This window comes from Berghia stephanieae, chromosome 2 (assembly GCF_034508935.2).
Source record: "Berghia stephanieae isolate SIO BIC M18660-M18661 chromosome 2, UCSD_Bste_1.3, whole genome shotgun sequence".
Classification (NCBI taxonomy): domain Eukaryota; kingdom Metazoa; phylum Mollusca; class Gastropoda; order Nudibranchia; family Aeolidiidae; genus Berghia; species Berghia stephanieae.
This window is the reverse complement of record NC_088361.1, coordinates 76274772-76293956: the sequence shown is the minus strand read 5'-3', so window position 1 is coordinate 76293956 and position 19185 is coordinate 76274772. Positions and strand designations below refer to the sequence as shown.

The window sequence follows — 19185 nt, the reverse complement described above, 5'->3', positions numbered from 1 at the left end:
CTTCGTCTTCCTCTTCTTCTTCCTCTTCTTCTTCCTCTTCTTCTTCTTCTTTATTTTTATTCTTCATTTACATTCTAACCCATCTCCTCCTCGTCCCATTCTTCTCCTCCTCCCATCCCTCATCTTATCCTTCTTTTTCTTCATATTCTTTTTTTCTTCTTCTTCTTCTTCTTCTTCTTCTTCTTCTTCTTCTTCTTCTTCTTCTTCTTCTTTTCTCTTTCTTCTTCCTTCTTTCTTTCTTCTTCTTTCTTCTTCTTCTTCTCTTCTTCTTCTTCTTTTCTCTTTCTTCTTTCTTTCTTCTTCTTCTGCTTCTTCTTCTTCTTCTTCTCTCTTCTTCTTCTCTTCTTCTTCTCTTCCTTCTTCTTCTTCTTCTCTTCTCTTCTTCTCTTTTTTTCTTTCTTTTTCTATCTTCTTCTTCTTTACTTCTTCTTCTTATTCTTCTTCTTCTCTTTTTCTCTTTTCTTTTTTTATTCTCTTTTACTTTCTTCTTCTTCCTTCCTCTTCTCTTCTTCTTCTTCTTTTCTTTTTTCTTTTCTCTTCTTTTTTCTTCTCTCTTCTTCTTTCTTCTTCTTCTCTTCTTTCTTCTCTCTTCCTCTTCTTTCTTCTTTTCTTCTTCTTCTTCTCTTCTTCTTCTTTTTTTTCTTCTTTCATGCTTCTCTCTTCTTTCTATCTTCTCTCTTCTTCTTTCTTCTTTTTCTCCTTCTTCTTCTTCTTCTTTTATCTTCTTCTTCTTTTACTTCTCTTCTTTTTATTCTTCTTTTTCTTTCCCCCTCTTCTCCATCCTTCTCCTCCCCTTCCCTCATCTTATTCTTTTTTCTTCTTTTTCTTTTCTTTGTCGTTCTTTCTTTTCTTTGTTTTTTCGTTCTTCTTCTTCTTCTTCTTCTTCCTTCTTCTTCTTCTTTTCTTCTTCTTACTCTTCCTCTTCTTCTCTTCTCTCTTCTTCTTCTTCTCCTCTTCTTCTTCTTCTTCTTCTTCTTCTTTCTTCTTCTCTTCTATCTTCTATCTTCTTCTTCTTTCTTTCTCATCTTCTTCTTCTTCTTTCTTCTTTCTTCTTCTTCTTCTGTCTTCTTCTTCTTCTTCTCTTCTTCTTCTTCTTTTCTTCTTTCTTTTCTTCTTCTTCTTCTTCTTCTTCTTCTTCTTCTTCTTCTTCTTCTTCTTCTTCTTCTTCTTCTTCTTCTTCTTCTCTTCTTCTTCTTCTTCTTCTTCTTCTTCTTCTTCTCTCTCTTCTCTCTCTTCTCTCTTCTTCTTTCTTCTCTTCTTCTTCTTCTTTCTTCTTCTTCTTCTTCTCTTCTTCTTCTTCTTCTTCTCTTCTTCTTCTTCTTCTTCTTCTTCTTCCTTCTTTCTATCTTCTTCTTCTCCTTCTTCTTCTCTTCCTTCTTCTTTTCTTTCTTCTTTCTTCTCTCTTCTTCTTCTTCTTCTTCTTCCTTCTTCTTCCTTCTCTCTTCTTCTTCTTCTTCTTCTTCTTTCTTCTTCTTCTTCTTCTTCTCTTCTTCTTCTTCTTCTTCTTCTTCTTTCTCTTCTTCTTCTTTCTTCTTCTTCCTTCTTTCTTCTTCTTCTTCTTCTTCTTCTTCTTTCCTTCTTCTTCTCTTCTTCTTCTTCTTCTTCTCTTCTTCTTCTCTTCTTTCTTCTTTCTTCTTCTTCTCTTCTTCTTCTTTCTTTTCTTCTTCTTCTTCTTTTTCTCTTCTTCTCTTCTTCTTCTCTTTTCTCTTCTCTCTTCTTTTCTTCTTCTTCCTCTTCTTCTTTTCTCTTCTTCTTCTTCTTCTTTTCTTCTTAATACATTTTTACTATTCTATACTTCCTTGATTTTGATTTATTTATTGCCAAGACAAAATTATAACCTGCAAATATGGCCAAAAAGTTTCTCATTACATTTGATTTGCAATTTCTCTATCATTTTTCTTTTAATTTTATCTCGTTAATTGCATTATTTGCATCTTTTAAATCACCACTTCATATTTCGACTTTCTTTTTCTGTCTTCTTTTATATTTTTTGGCACCATCTAATGTTTATTACACATAAACTTATAGATAACTGCCTCACTCTTACATAAACTTTTAATTCGTGATATGTAAATATGTGTTTATAGACGTCTAATTGTGTATGTGACAAATATGTTATCTCCTTGATTTTTTTTTAGAGCTTAACTCCCGCAAACAAAAGAAAGATCTTTCTTTCGCCATAATTGTGTATCACTTGTGAATAAATCCAATTATCAGATTATTACATAAATCAGTTTAAATCAAATTCAACATCACTATGAGATTATTACCTTAATCAGTTTAAATCAAATTCAACATCACTTCCTGAAGTAAAAGAACTCAATTTTAATTCTTCCCTAATTTGAAACGTGAATCGCCTTTGGAATCCAACTTGATTCCCGTTTCTGCAGGTTTTCCTGTATTTTGGTGAGAATAGTTTGCTTGCTATGTGTGGATCATATTACAATGTCCTTTTTGGCAATTTGAATATGACTTAGCTACCCAATTATGGCTTGATAAACATAGGTATGGCTTTTTAAATAATAGCAAAATGAGGATTCTTATCCGGATCGTTATTGAATCTGTTGCAAGCGCCGTAAAACCCTTAAAATCAAAAAACAATTATTGAATCTGAAACTCTAGCTAAATGCAGCTACTGGACTCTGAGTTGTCGACTATGAATCTGTCATGACTTTTAAACATTATATCTGTATTTATATTCTTTTTTTTTTTGGTCATGTTATGACAAAAATCGGTGACTTGTCAACTCAAAACATTAATAGATATAAACATTTTGATGCCGTAGATAATAAATGAACAAAAAACAATTATTACCAAACATGTTGTATGAATTAAAAGTTGAATATTTTCTTGGCTGAAGCACTGGGGTATAAATACATTTTATTCAACTAAAATTGAATACGTATTTCTCACCTAACCTCTGAAGACAAAATTAAAAAGAGAGGAAATCAAACTGGTCCCAATATTTTGATATGTCAATCTTATTACAAACCACTCTCTATTGAGATTTTATGGATTCAAAGGGATCCTATATTTGATCTTAATACATTTCTCCATACCAGCGTTGACATTTTAAAAGTCGTCTTGAGGAACCTTTGTCAACTTTTTAATTTGCCTTCGTTTATTGTTGCCATTTTTTCATACTATTGTGATGTACATGAGTATGGATGCTGTATTAAAATTGAGAACTCAACATTGTGTTCTTAGATTTGAATTTAAAGATTCACGTGTTCAATTTTTCATTCTTGAATTCTTTTGGATGGGGAAAGGGGGGGGGGGAGGAGAATTGTGCTTCTCCAGCTGACTGTTGTATTCCACGTCCGTTCTCATCTTTCCTATTTCTTTATTTTTCCCCGGATGGGGTCTTCTGACCTCCCATGGTGGAAAGAGAGGTCACTCACTGTGTCTTTTATCTCTTATCTCTTTCCCTTTCCATGTTGCTCTCTCATGGTGAACAGGTCACTTGCTGTGTCACTTGGTTCTGTCCTGATCCTCTCCGGAATCCTTGGTTGAGAGGGAAATAGTCAAAAGTATGCAAGGATTTCATTGTAAATCCTCTCTGTTTTATGGACTGATCGTTACATTTTTGTGTTGAAAATCTTTTAAACATTTGAATGAGACTTTTAGGTACATTGATGGTATGCTTTTGGAATTTCTTGGATACTTTAATTTTTTCACGGATATTTCTTTCCTTTTTTTTTATTACTGGCGCTGATATAACCTAAATGTTTTGCAAGTGCCATGAAACCCTTTTTCTGGATTGAGATTGCTTGGTGTTTTTTCCCTGGTTATGTCCGAAATCTTTAACTGGGAGGGAGACTGTCAAATGTATAGTACCCTTTTAAAAAGATATTTTATTCCATTGTTAATCATCTCACTGTTATTGTTGTGTGGTCCTATCATTATTAGTATTGGATGGTTGGCTAGGTGGTCTTCAGATTGGAAGGCACAGGGCTCGATTCCTACTCTGAGCGGCGTATAGTTGAATCCTTAGAAAGCTCTCTACTCACATTCTCTCACCGTACTCAGGTGTACAATGAGTACATGGCTCTTAACAACGTTGTTTCTGTCCGAAATAATTGTATTAATGCCTAACCGGCGTTATATATCGTCCTACTTGTTGCTGTTGGCAAGAGACCCATTATAAAGCCCTTAGAGCGTGCTTAGTGGATACTGCGCATATAGTGGTCAGAAGTAATTTTATTTTGTCGACCCCAGGAATGTCTTGGTGGATTTCGTTCCATGCCATGCATTAATCTTGTGAGTAGCATTATGTGTATAGTAACATGCTATGATAGGGACACGATATGATGGTGTATACATCTACTGATAATTTGCATAAGACATCTTTTTTTCCTTTAATGTTCATTGTGTTAACCAGTAAAACTCTGAAAAAACCATGAATTCAAAAATTGGGCCAGAAAACTGGTCCTTCAAATATCGATAGATTTAAATGAATTCTTTTGGCAAAAACTCTCAAACCTGGGACCTCACATGGGTCCTTTAAATCGATCAATATGTGAAGGAAGAGTTTTCTGGCCAAATTTTTAAAAGCATGTTTTACTAGAGGTAGAAAGTTAATTGGTTAACAAAATACAATAGGAGCCATCAGTTCAACGGGCAAAATGTAACTATTACGTATTCATTTTTAGACATATCAGCTGGTAATCTGTGTGCTCAACTGTTTTAAAATAAATGAAGTAACAAAATTCGACTTTTGCCTTTTGATCAAATGTAAAATCAATAAGGACAATACAATGCTGATTTGTATTTTCAAATTATTCAATTTAAAAAATCAAATAACAACAAAAAGAAAAGAAGAAAAAAACATAGCATGACATCTATTATATATATATATATATATATATATATATATATATATATATATATATATATATATATATATACATACACGCGCGCGCGCACACACACACACACATGTATATATATATATATATATATATATATATATATATATATATATATATATATATATATATATATATATATATATATTGTTGTCGTTTGACAGTCGTCCGAGATGTAACTCGTGAACATCCTTCACTAACGCACTCATACGAATTTCAAACGGAAACACTTTTCTCATACTTTCACTTCGCTATTCATATCAGATTGTTAAAAATATTTAGAAGTTAACAACATTTTGATTGGTTGACAGAGTAAAGATAAATAAATTATCCGAAAGCGAGTGTCATACCACTAGACCACATAGACGCACGGAATTTAAAGAACATTTTTTTTTTGTATAGAATGTACTTGTTGCTTTACTTTTTGTAGAAGAAAACCTATTGTTGTGTTGGGTGGGTGTGAAGCTTTGAGGACAAATCTGAAAATGGTTAGTAATGAGAGAGAGAGAGAGAGAGTTAAGCAATTAAATAGCCGCAATTAGAATTTAAACTGGTTATCAGAATCATAGAAATATTATTTCATAGCATGGTTGATGGCTAACAATTAAGTTTAAGAATGGGACAATTGGTGGGGAGACAGATTGTTTGGGGTCCCGATAGTGAAATCAATAAGTGATTATAACAAAAACAAACTAAAAAAAAAACTCGAGTACCAAAGGTACTCAAAGCGCTTTGCAAGGGGTCCCTAGAAGAACAGCAAACCTTAACATGCAGGACGAAACAAGACGCCTATTAAGCGATGTTACATTTTTTTTTTTTCAGAAAAAGACAACGCTGTTAATGGCCAAGTAATCATTTTACACCTGAGTACGTTGACAGAATGCGAGTGAAGATCCTTTTCCAATTATTCAACTCTGCGCTGCTCGGAGCAGGACTCGAACCTTGGACCATCCGGTCTGCAGACGAGCGTCATACCTCTGGACCACATTGCCCTACCAAAATATAAATAAGGTGCTCGTCACACGAGCAAATGGACTGTTTCTGATTTTGGGAGCTAGTCGAATACTTTTTCCTTCCTCTGACTCCGCTGTCCACTCAGCCTTGATTGGTCTCTGTCAGTGTAGGTATGTCAAGCGTGCCGGGATGTTCTTTGAGATGAATTATGATACTATTAAAAAGATGGCAAACAACTGTTGCTCTCCATTTTAAGATATAGAAACGGCTGTATTCAATAATGAAGAGCTATAGTATAAGTGGCATACTTCCTCAAAGCGGTCTTATGTCGGAATGAACTAGGTGCTGACAATTGAATCCACAATTAACCCACTCCTTTGTGTACATCATAAAATTTTAAGAAACATCTTTGATATATTGATAAGACCATAAATGCTAGTTTGTAGACCTTGTTTTGGTGTGTTCTCATTTATTTTGAGTTTGAGTGTAAAGAATCGAGTTTTACGTTGAGTAGATATGACATTTCGGGAAAAATCCGTAAATGGTTGGTAAGGAGAGGGTTAAGACCTTATATAAAATGTATAGCTATATTGAATTCAAACACACAACAACGAATAGTTGATATCATTAGAGATGTTAATGGTTGATATCCTTTGGATATATGACGCTAATCTGTCAGGCCCAGTTAGTCACTGCAGGGGGACAGGACACTGTATCGTTATTGACCCAAACTTTGGGGTCTGATTCATGGAGCGGGACTATGGTAGTCTCAGACTATGGCAAAGTCTGAGACTTTGTAGTCTAAGACTTTGGGAAGTCAGAGACTACGGAAAGTAAGCTATTCATGAAGTCTGACTTTGTCCCTGACTTTCAAGTCTCGGACTACGCTTGCGAAGTCTCAGACTACAGAGGTCAATCTATTTTTAACTGGGGATTCCCCGGGAAAGTAAGAAAACCCGTAATAGAAATGTGATACTTTTCTAACTGCGCATGCGAACTACCACAGATCAATCAAATCTATTTCCTATTCTTGTTCGTTTTACTCGTGTTTTAAAAAATCTTTCGAAGCATGGAGTCAGCAAAAAGAATTAAAAAACCGAATTTCACAGACCAAGAAACACTCGTGATGTTGGAGGAGGTATCAACGGAGGCAGCTTGCCTGTTGTCTGCCTTCCAGAATGGCATAACGGTAAAAAAGAAGAAGGAGATTTGGGAAAAGATTACCAATAGAGTTAATGCCATCGGAGGGCACGGGAGAAGTCAAGACCACATCAAAAAGAAGTGGAAGGATCTTAAAAGTTTGGTCCTTCGAAGGAAGCAGGAAGAAACAAGGACAGGAGGAGGTCCGCCCACACAACCAATCCCTTTTGAAGACTTGGTGATGGGGATCTTGGGTTCGAACACGAACCTGACCAGTGGCATTGCACAAGGTAGGCCTAAGTGACTAAGAAAGCTTTGCTTACTCAGCGTTTTTTTTTTCTCTGAAAGTGTGTCGTTGAGTGTCAAGTCACTTGTGAGAGTGTGAGGCTAATACGCACAAGATCAAAATTGTCTGCGTCTATTCTATGTTGTGGAACGAGTTGTGTAGGTGTTATATATATATATATATATATATATATATATATATATATATATATATATATATATATATATATATATATATATGTGTGTGTGTGTGTGTGAGAGAGAGAGAGAGAGAGAGAGAGAGAGAGAGAGAGAGAGAGATTGCTTGTGATAATCTGACAGTGCATTTGACATAGAACTGTAACGATTATCCGCGGATAAAATATGAACTGGTGGTCAACAGATAAAACAGACGTCCTTCTGAGATTTATATTTAAGTAGCTTCTCTAAAAATTTCAGAGCAAATATGGTTGCACTCAAAAGTTATAGCTCCCCAAAAAAATAGAACTTGTCCTCGATTGTTTGCAGAAGTAGCTATTTTCTTATAATATTGATTCACTTCCTGTCGTCTGCTGCGCTTATTTTTTACTTGAGAGATAACTTCGCCAATCCACATCAAAACTTTACAACTGTTTTTCTTACAATATATTCAATTAATGTAAGTTATTTTTGTTTTACATTATTCAATTAATTGGCGTTTTCATGTCCATGCATTCATTTTATAAGTTACGATTCTCTTTCTTTTTTTTCTGATCGATTTTGATTTTGACGTTTTTCATCCTTTGACGGGCGACAGTTCAATTTTGGGGAACGGGGGAGCGGAAGTTTTTAAAATCACCTATTTTCGATCATTTTAAACACTAATACACCACCTCAAACATTTATCAGTCCATATCTCTGCTTTTATGAGGTCTATTTTAATGTTGAAAAGTTCAAAGTGAACAACTAAATGACGCCGATTCAGTAGTGTATTTGGTCTATCTTCATGTGAATAAATATTTTATTATTGACTTTTCTAAAATTCCAATAGGTCATTCATTTGTATGTCGTGATCTATTTTTCCTTGATTTCAGCTGTTTCAGCTCTAAACTATACCTTTCTCTCTCAATAAATAATTATTTTTCAGTTTGCAATGTATTACAGAGATGTTGAATTACCATATGTAAAAATTTCATAGTTGTATCTGAAGCAGTTTCTGAATTATACTTGATTATCCATTGGGTTGCTGTGTTTTGGTCACATATTTTCCTATTAAGCTATATAGAGATTTTCCACCACATAAACAGTCATAACTTTTTAACCAGTTGAGATAGAGTGATAATTTTTTCACTCCAGTAAATGTTTTACTCCCCTTTATTTTCTTAATACCCATATCACTATTTTGAAAAATTCTTGCAATTGCCTACTTAAAGGTAAGGCTGAGTCGGGAGTGCAGTGAGTGCAGTCGTGTGATGACGTAGACCTAGACAGTGTAGTGTGTTAGCGATGTGTCATCAAAGTGTTATCGTGTTGCTTACAGCTGCCAATTGTGGTATTTTGACAAATAAAAATTAATGACCATTTACTATAATATGATCGCTTTTCCATAAGTGTGTATAGAGTATTACTTTGAAAAATTTCAAGTTGTCATTCTTTATGAGTCTTGTTTTCTAAACAACAAAGCCACCTCAACCCCCCCCCCCCCCTTTTTTTTATTTTTTTACTCAACTCTCACTGGTATTATTATTATTATTATTATTATTATTATTATTATTATTATTATTATTATTATTATTATTATTATTATTATTATTATTATTATTATTATTATTATTATTATGATCCCAATGAGCAGTCTGTTCCGACCCATTACTATAATATTATTACTAGAACAAAATTATTCGATGATTACCCGTTTATCCGCGGATAATTTTGATGATTATTCGGTCAGTAAATGTACGGATAAGATCCAATTCTAATTGACATCATAACATGGTTCAGTATACACTGCAGATGATAACTTTGCTGTTAGAGCACAAATGAAATAAAGAAAATACATGTAACAATAAAAAGGAAAAACCAAACCGATACAAACCAAAGACAAATCAAATCAAATCTGCAAACACAGCAATTTTTATTGCAGTGGAACCTTTCTCGGTTCGACAAATTCATGTGTAGATTATATGCACATTTTAAATTAAAACAACTCAATAATAGTATTAATGGAACTCTATTTAAACACATTCAATCAACATACTTAATATGTTATAGACTGCTTTTCCACAGATGAAACGACTGACACATGGGTTTCAGTGCGGACAAGCAGCCCTGTCAATACACCCCTATGGTCACAGCCCAACACTTCTCAGTCCGGTGTGTATTTTGATTATTGTTTCAGAATGCAGTTAATAAAAATGATGGAGCGGAATGGTGGAGGAAAAGGCTGGGGGGGGGGTCCGACTGAAAAAAATTAGGATGATTGGAAATTTTAAAATAATGATAAATTGATATTTTAAAAGAATTAAAACGAGATTTGTTGTTACATTTTAAGACCATACGCTGATCCCATAATTGTCGACCGAAGCCTGACAGATTAACAATTTAAGGCCTAGGTATGACCCAAACAGGGTCCGAACCCACTATGTTATATTGACTGTAATTTGAAATTCAATTTTAACTATAAAAATGTGAATCACGCACACTTAACAAATTCTTCCATCTGTCTGATTTCAGTGTCGGTGATGGGTCCAGAGGGTGATTTTATCTTTCCTTCAGGAACAACGTTTCAAACAATGGGTAAGCCTATTATTTGGATTTTTTTCTTCAATTGTGCAGAGGTACCTAAATGACAGTCGACTTTGTTTCATATTATGGATTACTGACATTTATAATCTAAAATATAATAATAATAATAATAATAATAATAATAATAATAATAATAATAATAATAATAATAATAATAATAATAATAATAATAATAATAATTATTATTATTATTATTATTATTATTATTATTATTATTATTATTATTATTATTATTATTATTATAATTATTATTATAACAAGAAGAAGAAGAAGAAGAAGAAGAAGAAGAAGAAGAAAAGTTAGAACAATAATAAGATGCAAGGTGTATGGAAATATACATCATCATTAAGGTAATGACACGTTCTCATTTATTTGTATTAAAAATTACATGTTACATCAAAACACAGATTATACTAAGATGTTCAGATAAAATGTTCATTAGTTATAATACTTAGTGTCTGTGGAGAGTATCTTTAAATTCTGTAAAATATGGAGAGTGCATTTTATTCCTCATTTTCAGGATTTGAAATCCAATCAACGCCACAGATGGATAGGCCCACTTCACCCAATGTGACTTTAGAAATACAGCTTCCAAATACATCAATGGCATCAAACGACACACCAGGTTCAGCAAGTGTTATGCCGATACAAGAGAGACCAGCCAGCACACCACCTTGGCTTCAGTCCATCCTTACTAGAAAATCCAAGAAAGGCAGTGTGAATCGCCCAATTTTACGACCTGAGGCTGAGCATGCTGAAACAGAAGAAGATGAAGGTGAAAAGCTCTGGAAAGAATTTCTTAGAAGTGAAATTCAGAAAAATAAACTCAAAATACAGCTAATGGAAGAGCAGTTGCGGCAGCTCAGAGACCAAACTGGAACTTAATTGATGAAACAGCTCGCCCTACCCAATTTTTGTACCCAAAAGTGAAATGATCTAAACATGTATTCTTGTTACTCTTTGTTTATGTTGTTTATGTTGCTTTCGAACCAGTAAGATTGGTTTGAGGCATTTTTTTTCGGAGCGTAACCTTTTTTTAAACAATTTTGTTTCCCTTGGTAAAAGAATAAACCAAACAATTTCAAACTTTATTAAAAGCTTGAAAGGCAAAATTTAATTGCCCACTTGTCCTACTACGTGGAAAGAAAGAGAGAGAGAGAGAGATAGATAGAGAGAGAGATAGATAGATAGATAGAGAGAGAAAGAGAGAGAGAGAGAGAGAGAGAGAGAGAGAGAGAGAGGCTTACTTTGTGTAGAGGCCACTGGTACGTGCATTCCCAGTTTGCATTGCCAGAGGTTTACAATTTTTCACACACACGCGCGCACGCAAACACACACATATATACACGCGCACACGCACACACACACACACACACACACACACAACACGTGCTCTGTTTTAACTTTTTTTAAAGCAAAAGAGATATATTTATGAAGTAAATTGATGTCATATGTCAAAATGAATTAATCCAATTAAATGTAATGTTACTTACCACAAACGAGATTTTGAGATGTTCATAACAATTCTGTCCCGAACAGCCTTCCCGGCAGCTGTCCTTCCTCTTTCAGTTGTATCGCCAGGATTGTCTTCAGCCATGTCATTTTCAGAGTCAGAGCTGCTCGAGCTTGACTCATAAGAATCTGGTGGGGGGAGACGAGAACGTCTGGCTCTGTGGTGCAGCATTAGGCAGACAACAATGACCTTGCAAGCTTTCGTTGGTTTCAGCCGTAGAACTGCTCGCAAGCAATGAAAGCGTTGTTTTGCCTCGCCAATGCATCTCTCAATCGTTGCTCGAGTTGCGCTGTGTGCCTGATTGTACTGCCTTTCTCTGCGAGTACGAGGATTTCTGAGAGGCGTCATCAGCCATGGGCGGATCATATACCCACTGCCCCCTAGTATTATCCCTTGAAGAGGCCTTTGGTTTCCTTCAAATGCCGCGAACAGTGGTGACTGTCTGAGCACTCGGGCATCGTGCACAGAGCCAGGCCAATTTGCGACAACGTTGATGAAAATAAGGTCTGCATCACACACCACCTGGAACGAAACGTGTCTGTTATTTTATGTAAAAGAGAGAGAGAGAGAGAGAGAGAGAGAGAGAGAGAGAGAGAGAGAGAGAGAGAGACGGGGTGACTGGAGGGAGAGAGAGACGGGAGGGAAGAGTAAAGAAAAAATAGTGAGAGACTATTTAATTTTAGGGCTGTAGAAATTGTTTATGAATGTGTGTAATGTTTTGTGAAAAAAATATAAGTAACGATGACACTTATATAATGCTTATCCACGGTCTAGCCATGCTGTGACTCGAAGCACTGCACAATGGGGATGATCTTTATTACTTTTCAGTGTGTTTGAGGTCATTGGTCACATTGGAATATGTGCTCAAGGTGGCCCACCTATTGAAAAGTTGTTCACAGCTTTTGAAATATCTTGGTCATTTTGTTCCCACGTGTACACACGGGTATGTTTGCAACGTTTATAAACAAAGCAGCATATTTATAATTGTTATGAAATATCAAATCGTTGGGCAGCAACAAATCATGTGATTGATGACTTGATTTGATGAAAACTTGAATATAGATCGCTCCCATTACGTACCCCAACCAGTAGCACATGTAATATTAAACACCATCAGCCTCAAACCATTTACATTTGTTTTCTGACAAATACAACGCTATTACACACTATGTAAACGACCAGATACCAATTTTCACCTGGGTGGAGTGATACATATTTTGAGCTTTGAGCGTTTATATAGCGCAGTATCCACTAAATGTGCTCAAAGCGCTTTACAAGGGGTCCCTGGTCAACAGCAACATTTTACATGTAGACAGGACATGACGCCTGTTAGGCGATATTACAATTTTTCGGACAAAGACAAAACTGTTAATGACCAGGTACTCATTTTACACCTGAGTACGGTGAGAGAATGTGAGTAAAAAGCCTTTTCCAAGGACTCAACTATGTGCAGAGCGAGGCTCGAACCCAGGAACTTCCGATCCGAAAGCGAGTGTCATACCACTAGACCACATAGCCGCACAACATTGGAATTGGGTTCGAAGCTCGTACATTCAGCCCAAAGAACGCCTAAATCACCCAGCTACCGATGCCTACACACCCTTAACTAGAGCATGTATAATTTATATAGCGCGATATCCACTAAACGTGTTCAAAGCGCTTAACAAAGGGTCGTTGACCAACAGCAACACGTAAAATGTAGAACGAGATATGACGCCTGCTAGGCGATATTAACATGACTCCTGTTTGGCGATATTACAATTTTCCGACAGACATCTCTGTTTAAATTTTACACCTGGGTGCGCGAGAGAATGTGAGTAAAGAGCCTTTTCCAATGACCTAACTATGCGCCGAGTGATTCTCGAAAGGCATAACCCACACATGAATGTGTGTGCGTGTTTGTGTGTTAATGCCAATGGATATGCGAGGCAGAGAAAGAGAGGTTTGATATAACTTACCTGCACATTGATTGAATGGACGTTTTTCCTGTTTACGAACTCGTGTTCCTGCTCGCTGGGTGCCTGGATTGGAACTTGTGTACCATCAATGCACCCGAATACGTTTGGAAATCTGTGCATATTGAAAAATTTTAATTTGGATATATCCGCCTCCTGCTGTGTCGGCATACGAATATATTGGTTTTTCAACCGAAGAAGGGCCTCGGTAACACGAGTGATAGTTCTACTGACAGTGGGTTGACTCACTCCAATCAAATCCGCCACTGCGTTTTGGAACATCCCAGTTGCGTAGAATCGTAATGTTATAAGTACTTGCAAAAGAGAGGTAAGCGCACCCTTTCTATCTACGTCATATTCTAATGAGTCTTCTATCTCCTCCGTTAGGGCGAGGATATTTTGTCGGAAAAATCGAAACTTCTTATACACTTGTATATCACTGAAAACCTCAAAAGGGTGGGTTCTATCTCTAAAATTTCGGAATCGCTGAAGGTTAAGCTGATTTCTCCGCATACGTCGTCGGTATGCGATGATAGCAGCCATATTTGTTTTGATTTTTAGTCCCAGACTACTATATTTACGCCTGCTAAATCGCGGGTGTAAATTTCACCCGTTTAGTCCCTCGTTTAGTCTGAGACTTCGCGTAGTCCGGCTTCATGAATATCTTACAACGCCTTTTAGTCTGAGACTACGGATATAGTCTCAGACTACCGTCGTAGTCCCGCTCCATGAATCAGACTCCCAGCGGTGTTCCTTTTTTACGGAACTCGCCAAAATGCGATGAAACCCGAAGAAACCCGACGAAGCCCGACAAAGATATGGGAAGTGGATAGCAGTGAGGCGTGAACAAGGGACTTGGGTTAGTGTACACACGTGGGGAGTGAACCTGGGACCATGGGAGGAGGATGTCAGAGAGAAATGAACCTGGACTATTGGAGATGGATACCAGTGGGAATTGAAACCGGACTATGGGAGGTGGGCACCAGAGGGGAATGAACCTGAGACTATAGGACTACGGGACGTAGATACCAGTCGAGAGTGAAACCAGGAATACGGGCTTTGGATATCAGTGGGGAGGGAACCGAGAATGGACTTCATTTTTCCGAAACCATCAGAAACCTACCGAAATTTTCAAAAGACTGGGGAGTAGACAGTAGTGAGGAGTGAACCATTGACTCCGGTAAGTGGACGTCAGTGAGGAATGAGCCTGGGACTATGGGAAGAGGATTTCAGAGGAAAATTAACCTGGGACTACAAATTGCAAGTTTATTTACTCTTAGGCTTTCGCCAATAAATCATAAAATTTGATGGCAACATACACGGAAGGGAAAATAATGGTTAATGAAACAAAAAATATATAATGATACGATTAATGACCAGGAAAAATACAACAATGGAAAAAGCACCAATAATTACACTAATAGTACTTATCACAATAGTAATAATAATAATAATAATAATAATAATAATAATAATAATAATAATAATAATAATAATAATAATAATAATAATAATAAAAATAATAATAATAATAATAAAAATAATAATAATAATAAGAATAAGAATAAGAATAAGAATAATAATAATGATGATGATGATGATGATGATGATGATGATGATGATAATAATGATAATGTTTATAAACCATGATATTCAAAACAACAACAACCAACAAAAGTACTACAGTTCATTACGAAGAGGTCATTTTACAAGTGAAGAAAAAAATAGTAATAAATATACTCATAAAACTAATACTATACATCTGACTGTTTCTGCGTTGCTAAGGACTCCAACCAGGTTATGGACAAACCTCATTCCAAGACAGAAATAGCAAGCCACTTGGACAACATAAAAGGGAACAAAAGACACAGCAAGTGACCTCCTGTCCACCATTCTTCCAGCACGATTGGTGATGGCCATTGAACTTAAAGGAAAATACTCTAAACAAAGTGGGCGTTTTTCTCTTTACGTTTGTAAAAATACGATGACTTCAGCGATGCGCAGAGCCGTTTCCATTTTAATGGAATACTGGGTCTGAACGTCAAGTGTTTACCTTGGATGCGTCTTAATTCTCTATAAAATACTTTCGGTAGTCTTTGCGATTTTTGCAGTCATAAGAGTTGCTATGATATAAATCTTTATCTCAATGATAATGGTTAACTTTAGGTTTATAAAATTCACACTACTTTTCCCTTATAAACGCTAAATTAGTTTAAAACTAGATTCAAAGATTCCTGCGGACCGGGGGACGCGCTTCTTATACTGCAGACTTTTAAGCAAGTCAATTTTAAAGGATTCATTTCAAACTTATATGCAGCGGCGTGGCGTATTGACGGCATATGGTGGTGCCATGATTAGAAGAAGAAGAAAAAATTCTAAAACAGTGAACACGATTACGATTAAGAGGAGAGAGCACATGTTAAAAACTATTTTTTGGAAGGGTTGGGGGGAGGGTCGATGGTTTCTACGAGTGGACAAAACTCACAAAACAAATAATTCATGAAAACAACAAGCCACAACACTGAGATACAAGTCCCGTGTGAAAAGGTCTTTGTAATTATTCTTTGTCCACCATTTAAAGGATTGGATTTGGTAGATAATGCAATCAATATGTGATAAATGTAAATCAAAAGAGAAAAAAAACCTACGACTGAAATTACTTAATTTTAGTACTTGTAAAGAAAATCTACAAATCTTTTTATAATTTGTTAATTAAAATCTGGAATGGCATCTATTTCAGCTTTGTGAATTGATAGAATCATCAACGAATTTAACCGCTCCTGTTTCATTGAATTTTGCAAGAAATTTTTCACTCTTTTAAGGGTGCTAAAACAACGTTCAGGGGGGGGGTGGTCAAGAAATACGATGGAAGTGGTTAAGGTTACTATAGCCTATAGATGTCCATGATTTGTCAGTGTTTGCATCTGTAAAAAGTAGACAATTAAAAAAGAGAAACATTTTTTTTCTTCTAAACTAACTGTGAGCCATTCATGTCTGTCATACCATGTCACTGAAAAAGAGCGTTTTCGAGATTTCCACACCTGTGTTAATTCAAAATCAGTTGGTTGGTGAGGAACTAGTCTTTTTATTTCTAATTTGTCATCTAGTGTCAATCTCCCAAACGGTCGGTGAAGTAAAGAGTCAACTAGATTCATTGCAATTCATTGTTTAACAAAACAAAACTTCAAAGTATATCTCAAATAATGGAAATCAGTGGAATACGATTAATGATTGTACAAATAAAAGATAGATTCAGATCTTAAAGCATCACAAAGAAAAAATCAATCCACTTAAGTACTTAAGAAATCAAAAAACATACCAAAGTATAACTGTTGACAATCTTCGCTTTCTTTCTCTGACTGACACAAATACAGACACACAAACACACACACACTTACATACACACACACACACACACACACAAATAAACACTCATACACACGTAACCATCAACTCGGCACTACAAGCAAGAAAAATGTTGGTAAATTCGTCCACAATGCTTCGTTGCAAAGAATTACTTTATTCAATAATCGTGAAAAAGAGGTGGGGGGGGGGAGATTTTGATATGTCATATTTTTAAGTTTTATGTTGTTTTTCTTTGCTGCTTACAAATAAACTTGACAATGATCAGTGTTTTTGACAGTTAATGTAATATTTTGGATGGCCGAAGTTACCCTAATTATGACGTAAATGGTGCAACATTGGCGCATCCCCCCAGTCCAACGGTGGAGCTCTCAGATCCTGGCACAAGTTGAGGGGTTTTTCGCTATTTGAAGATAGTATAATTCGACCCAGTTTCTCGCTCAATCAGCTGTAGCGATACTAATGGATAGAGCATTAACTGGAGCTTGGATTGCTTTGCACCACGGTGTTTGATTTAGTCACTAATTCGCGCACTGATGTCACCAACACACGAGTCGGCGCAGTGCGTGAATCGGAATCTTGAATAGAGCGGAGACTAAAAAGGCAGTAAGTATGTTGTTGGCGAGTTGGCGAAAGACACTGGAGTTATAATTTCTCAGTTTTATTTTTAATTAAATTATGCTGTTAATGATATTTAATAGATTGGTGTGGTGCCTGGCCCCACGCCACTGCTTATATGTATGATATGTATGATTTTTCCAAATGATAATTGTCTCGAAAGATTTTTTTTGTTTTTTTTTTCGAAATAACATAAAGTATATATTTTATAGAAAATAAATTTACTGTCAAATGTTCCGAAGTGACTTCCGACAGTTTGCTGTCTTTACCTTACCAACCATAGGGAAATCGTCACATTCGTTACGATTCAACCAGCAATTTTATCATTCATAGTTCTTTTGTAAAGCACAGAATTTAAAGAAAAATATTTTATTATAGCTATAAATACGTGACATTGTGTTGTTGGGTTCATTTTGCTGATCAATATTATGCATAGAATGTATCTGTTTCTTTTCTGTTTTAGTAAGAAAAAAAACTATTTTTGTGTTGGGTGGTTGTGACATTTTGGGGAAAATTCTGAAAATGGCTGGTAAGGAAAGGGTTAAACCGATGGGGGCCGGTCCTGGACGCTGCCCTGCCACCCGAGCAGGCGGGCTTCGGGGAAGGGAGGTGCACCACGGAACAACTCATTGCCCATACAGAGCATATTGAAGCTGGGTTCGGGAGAAAACAGCAAACAGGTACTGTATTTATAGACCTATCGGCGGCGTACAACACGATCTGGGGCGAAGGATTAATGCTTAAACTTGCAAAGATCATAAGGTGCAAAAAGACCTTGAAGTTGTTCTCTTTAACCTTAGGAAAAAGACATTTCCACGTCGCGCTAGGAGACGCTACGAGTAAAGTTTGGAAATTGAAGAATGGGGTCCCTCAGAGTTCGGTACGAGCGCCAGTGTTGTTTAACGTTAACATTAGCGATCGACATGCCAAACGCTTCATCCCTTCATCCATTACTCAAAGTAAAGTGTGGACCCGTCTCGAGAGAGCACTCAGCAAGGACGTCACCAGACTCAAATCCTACTTCGACAAGTGATACCAGAAGATGAACACTTCAAAAACCGTGGCCACTGCATTCCACCTATGCAGTAGCTGGCACAACCGTAAACTGAACGTCCTCGTCGGGAACCAGCTACATTTATTTCAAAACATAATTTCTTTGATAATTTTTTACAACTACACAACATAAACATGGATTACATTTTTTTTTCACTACAGGACGGCATCAAGAGACGGGAGAGGATTGGGCACTCATCATAGGACTGTAGACATCACCTCGAGGTAGGAATTCCAGTTGGTCTTTCTCTCTCTCTCTCTCTCTCTCTCTCTCTCTCTCTCTCTCTCTCTCTCTCTCTCTCTCTCTCACACTCTCTCTATCTTGCCTTTCTCTCTCTCTCTCTATCTTGCCTCTCTCTCTCTCTTGTCTTTCTCTTTCTCTCTCTCTTCTGTCTTCTCTCTCTCTCTCTCTCTCCCACTCCCTCTCTCTCTCTCTTTGTCTTTCCCATTCTCCCTCTCTCTCTCTCTCTCTCTCTATCTATCTATCTATCTCTCCTCTCTCTCTTTCTCTCTCTCTCCTCTCTTTTCCCCTCTCTCACATTCGATCTACTTTCTCTCTCTCTCTCTCTCTTTCTCTCTCTCTCTCCTCTCTTTTCCCCTCTCTCACACTCGCTCTACTTTCTCTCTGTCTGTCTGTCTCTCTCTCTCTCGCTCTCTCTCTCACTCTCTCTCT

General features: G+C 36.4%; 1 protein-coding gene across 1 annotated transcript; it reads left to right on the top strand.

The window, feature by feature from the left end:
• The first annotated feature begins 6680 nt into the window (after window positions 1-6680).
• Window positions 6681-11088, top strand: LOC144964008 (uncharacterized). Its single transcript, XM_078897950.1, has 4 exons — window positions 6681-7252; window positions 9465-9578; window positions 9939-10001; window positions 10531-11088. Exons 1-4 carry the CDS (start codon window positions 6892-6894, stop codon window positions 10893-10895), a joined length of 903 nt encoding a protein of 300 aa, XP_078754076.1. The 5' UTR covers window positions 6681-6891; the 3' UTR covers window positions 10896-11088.
• Window positions 11089-19185: the final 8097 nt, after the last annotated feature.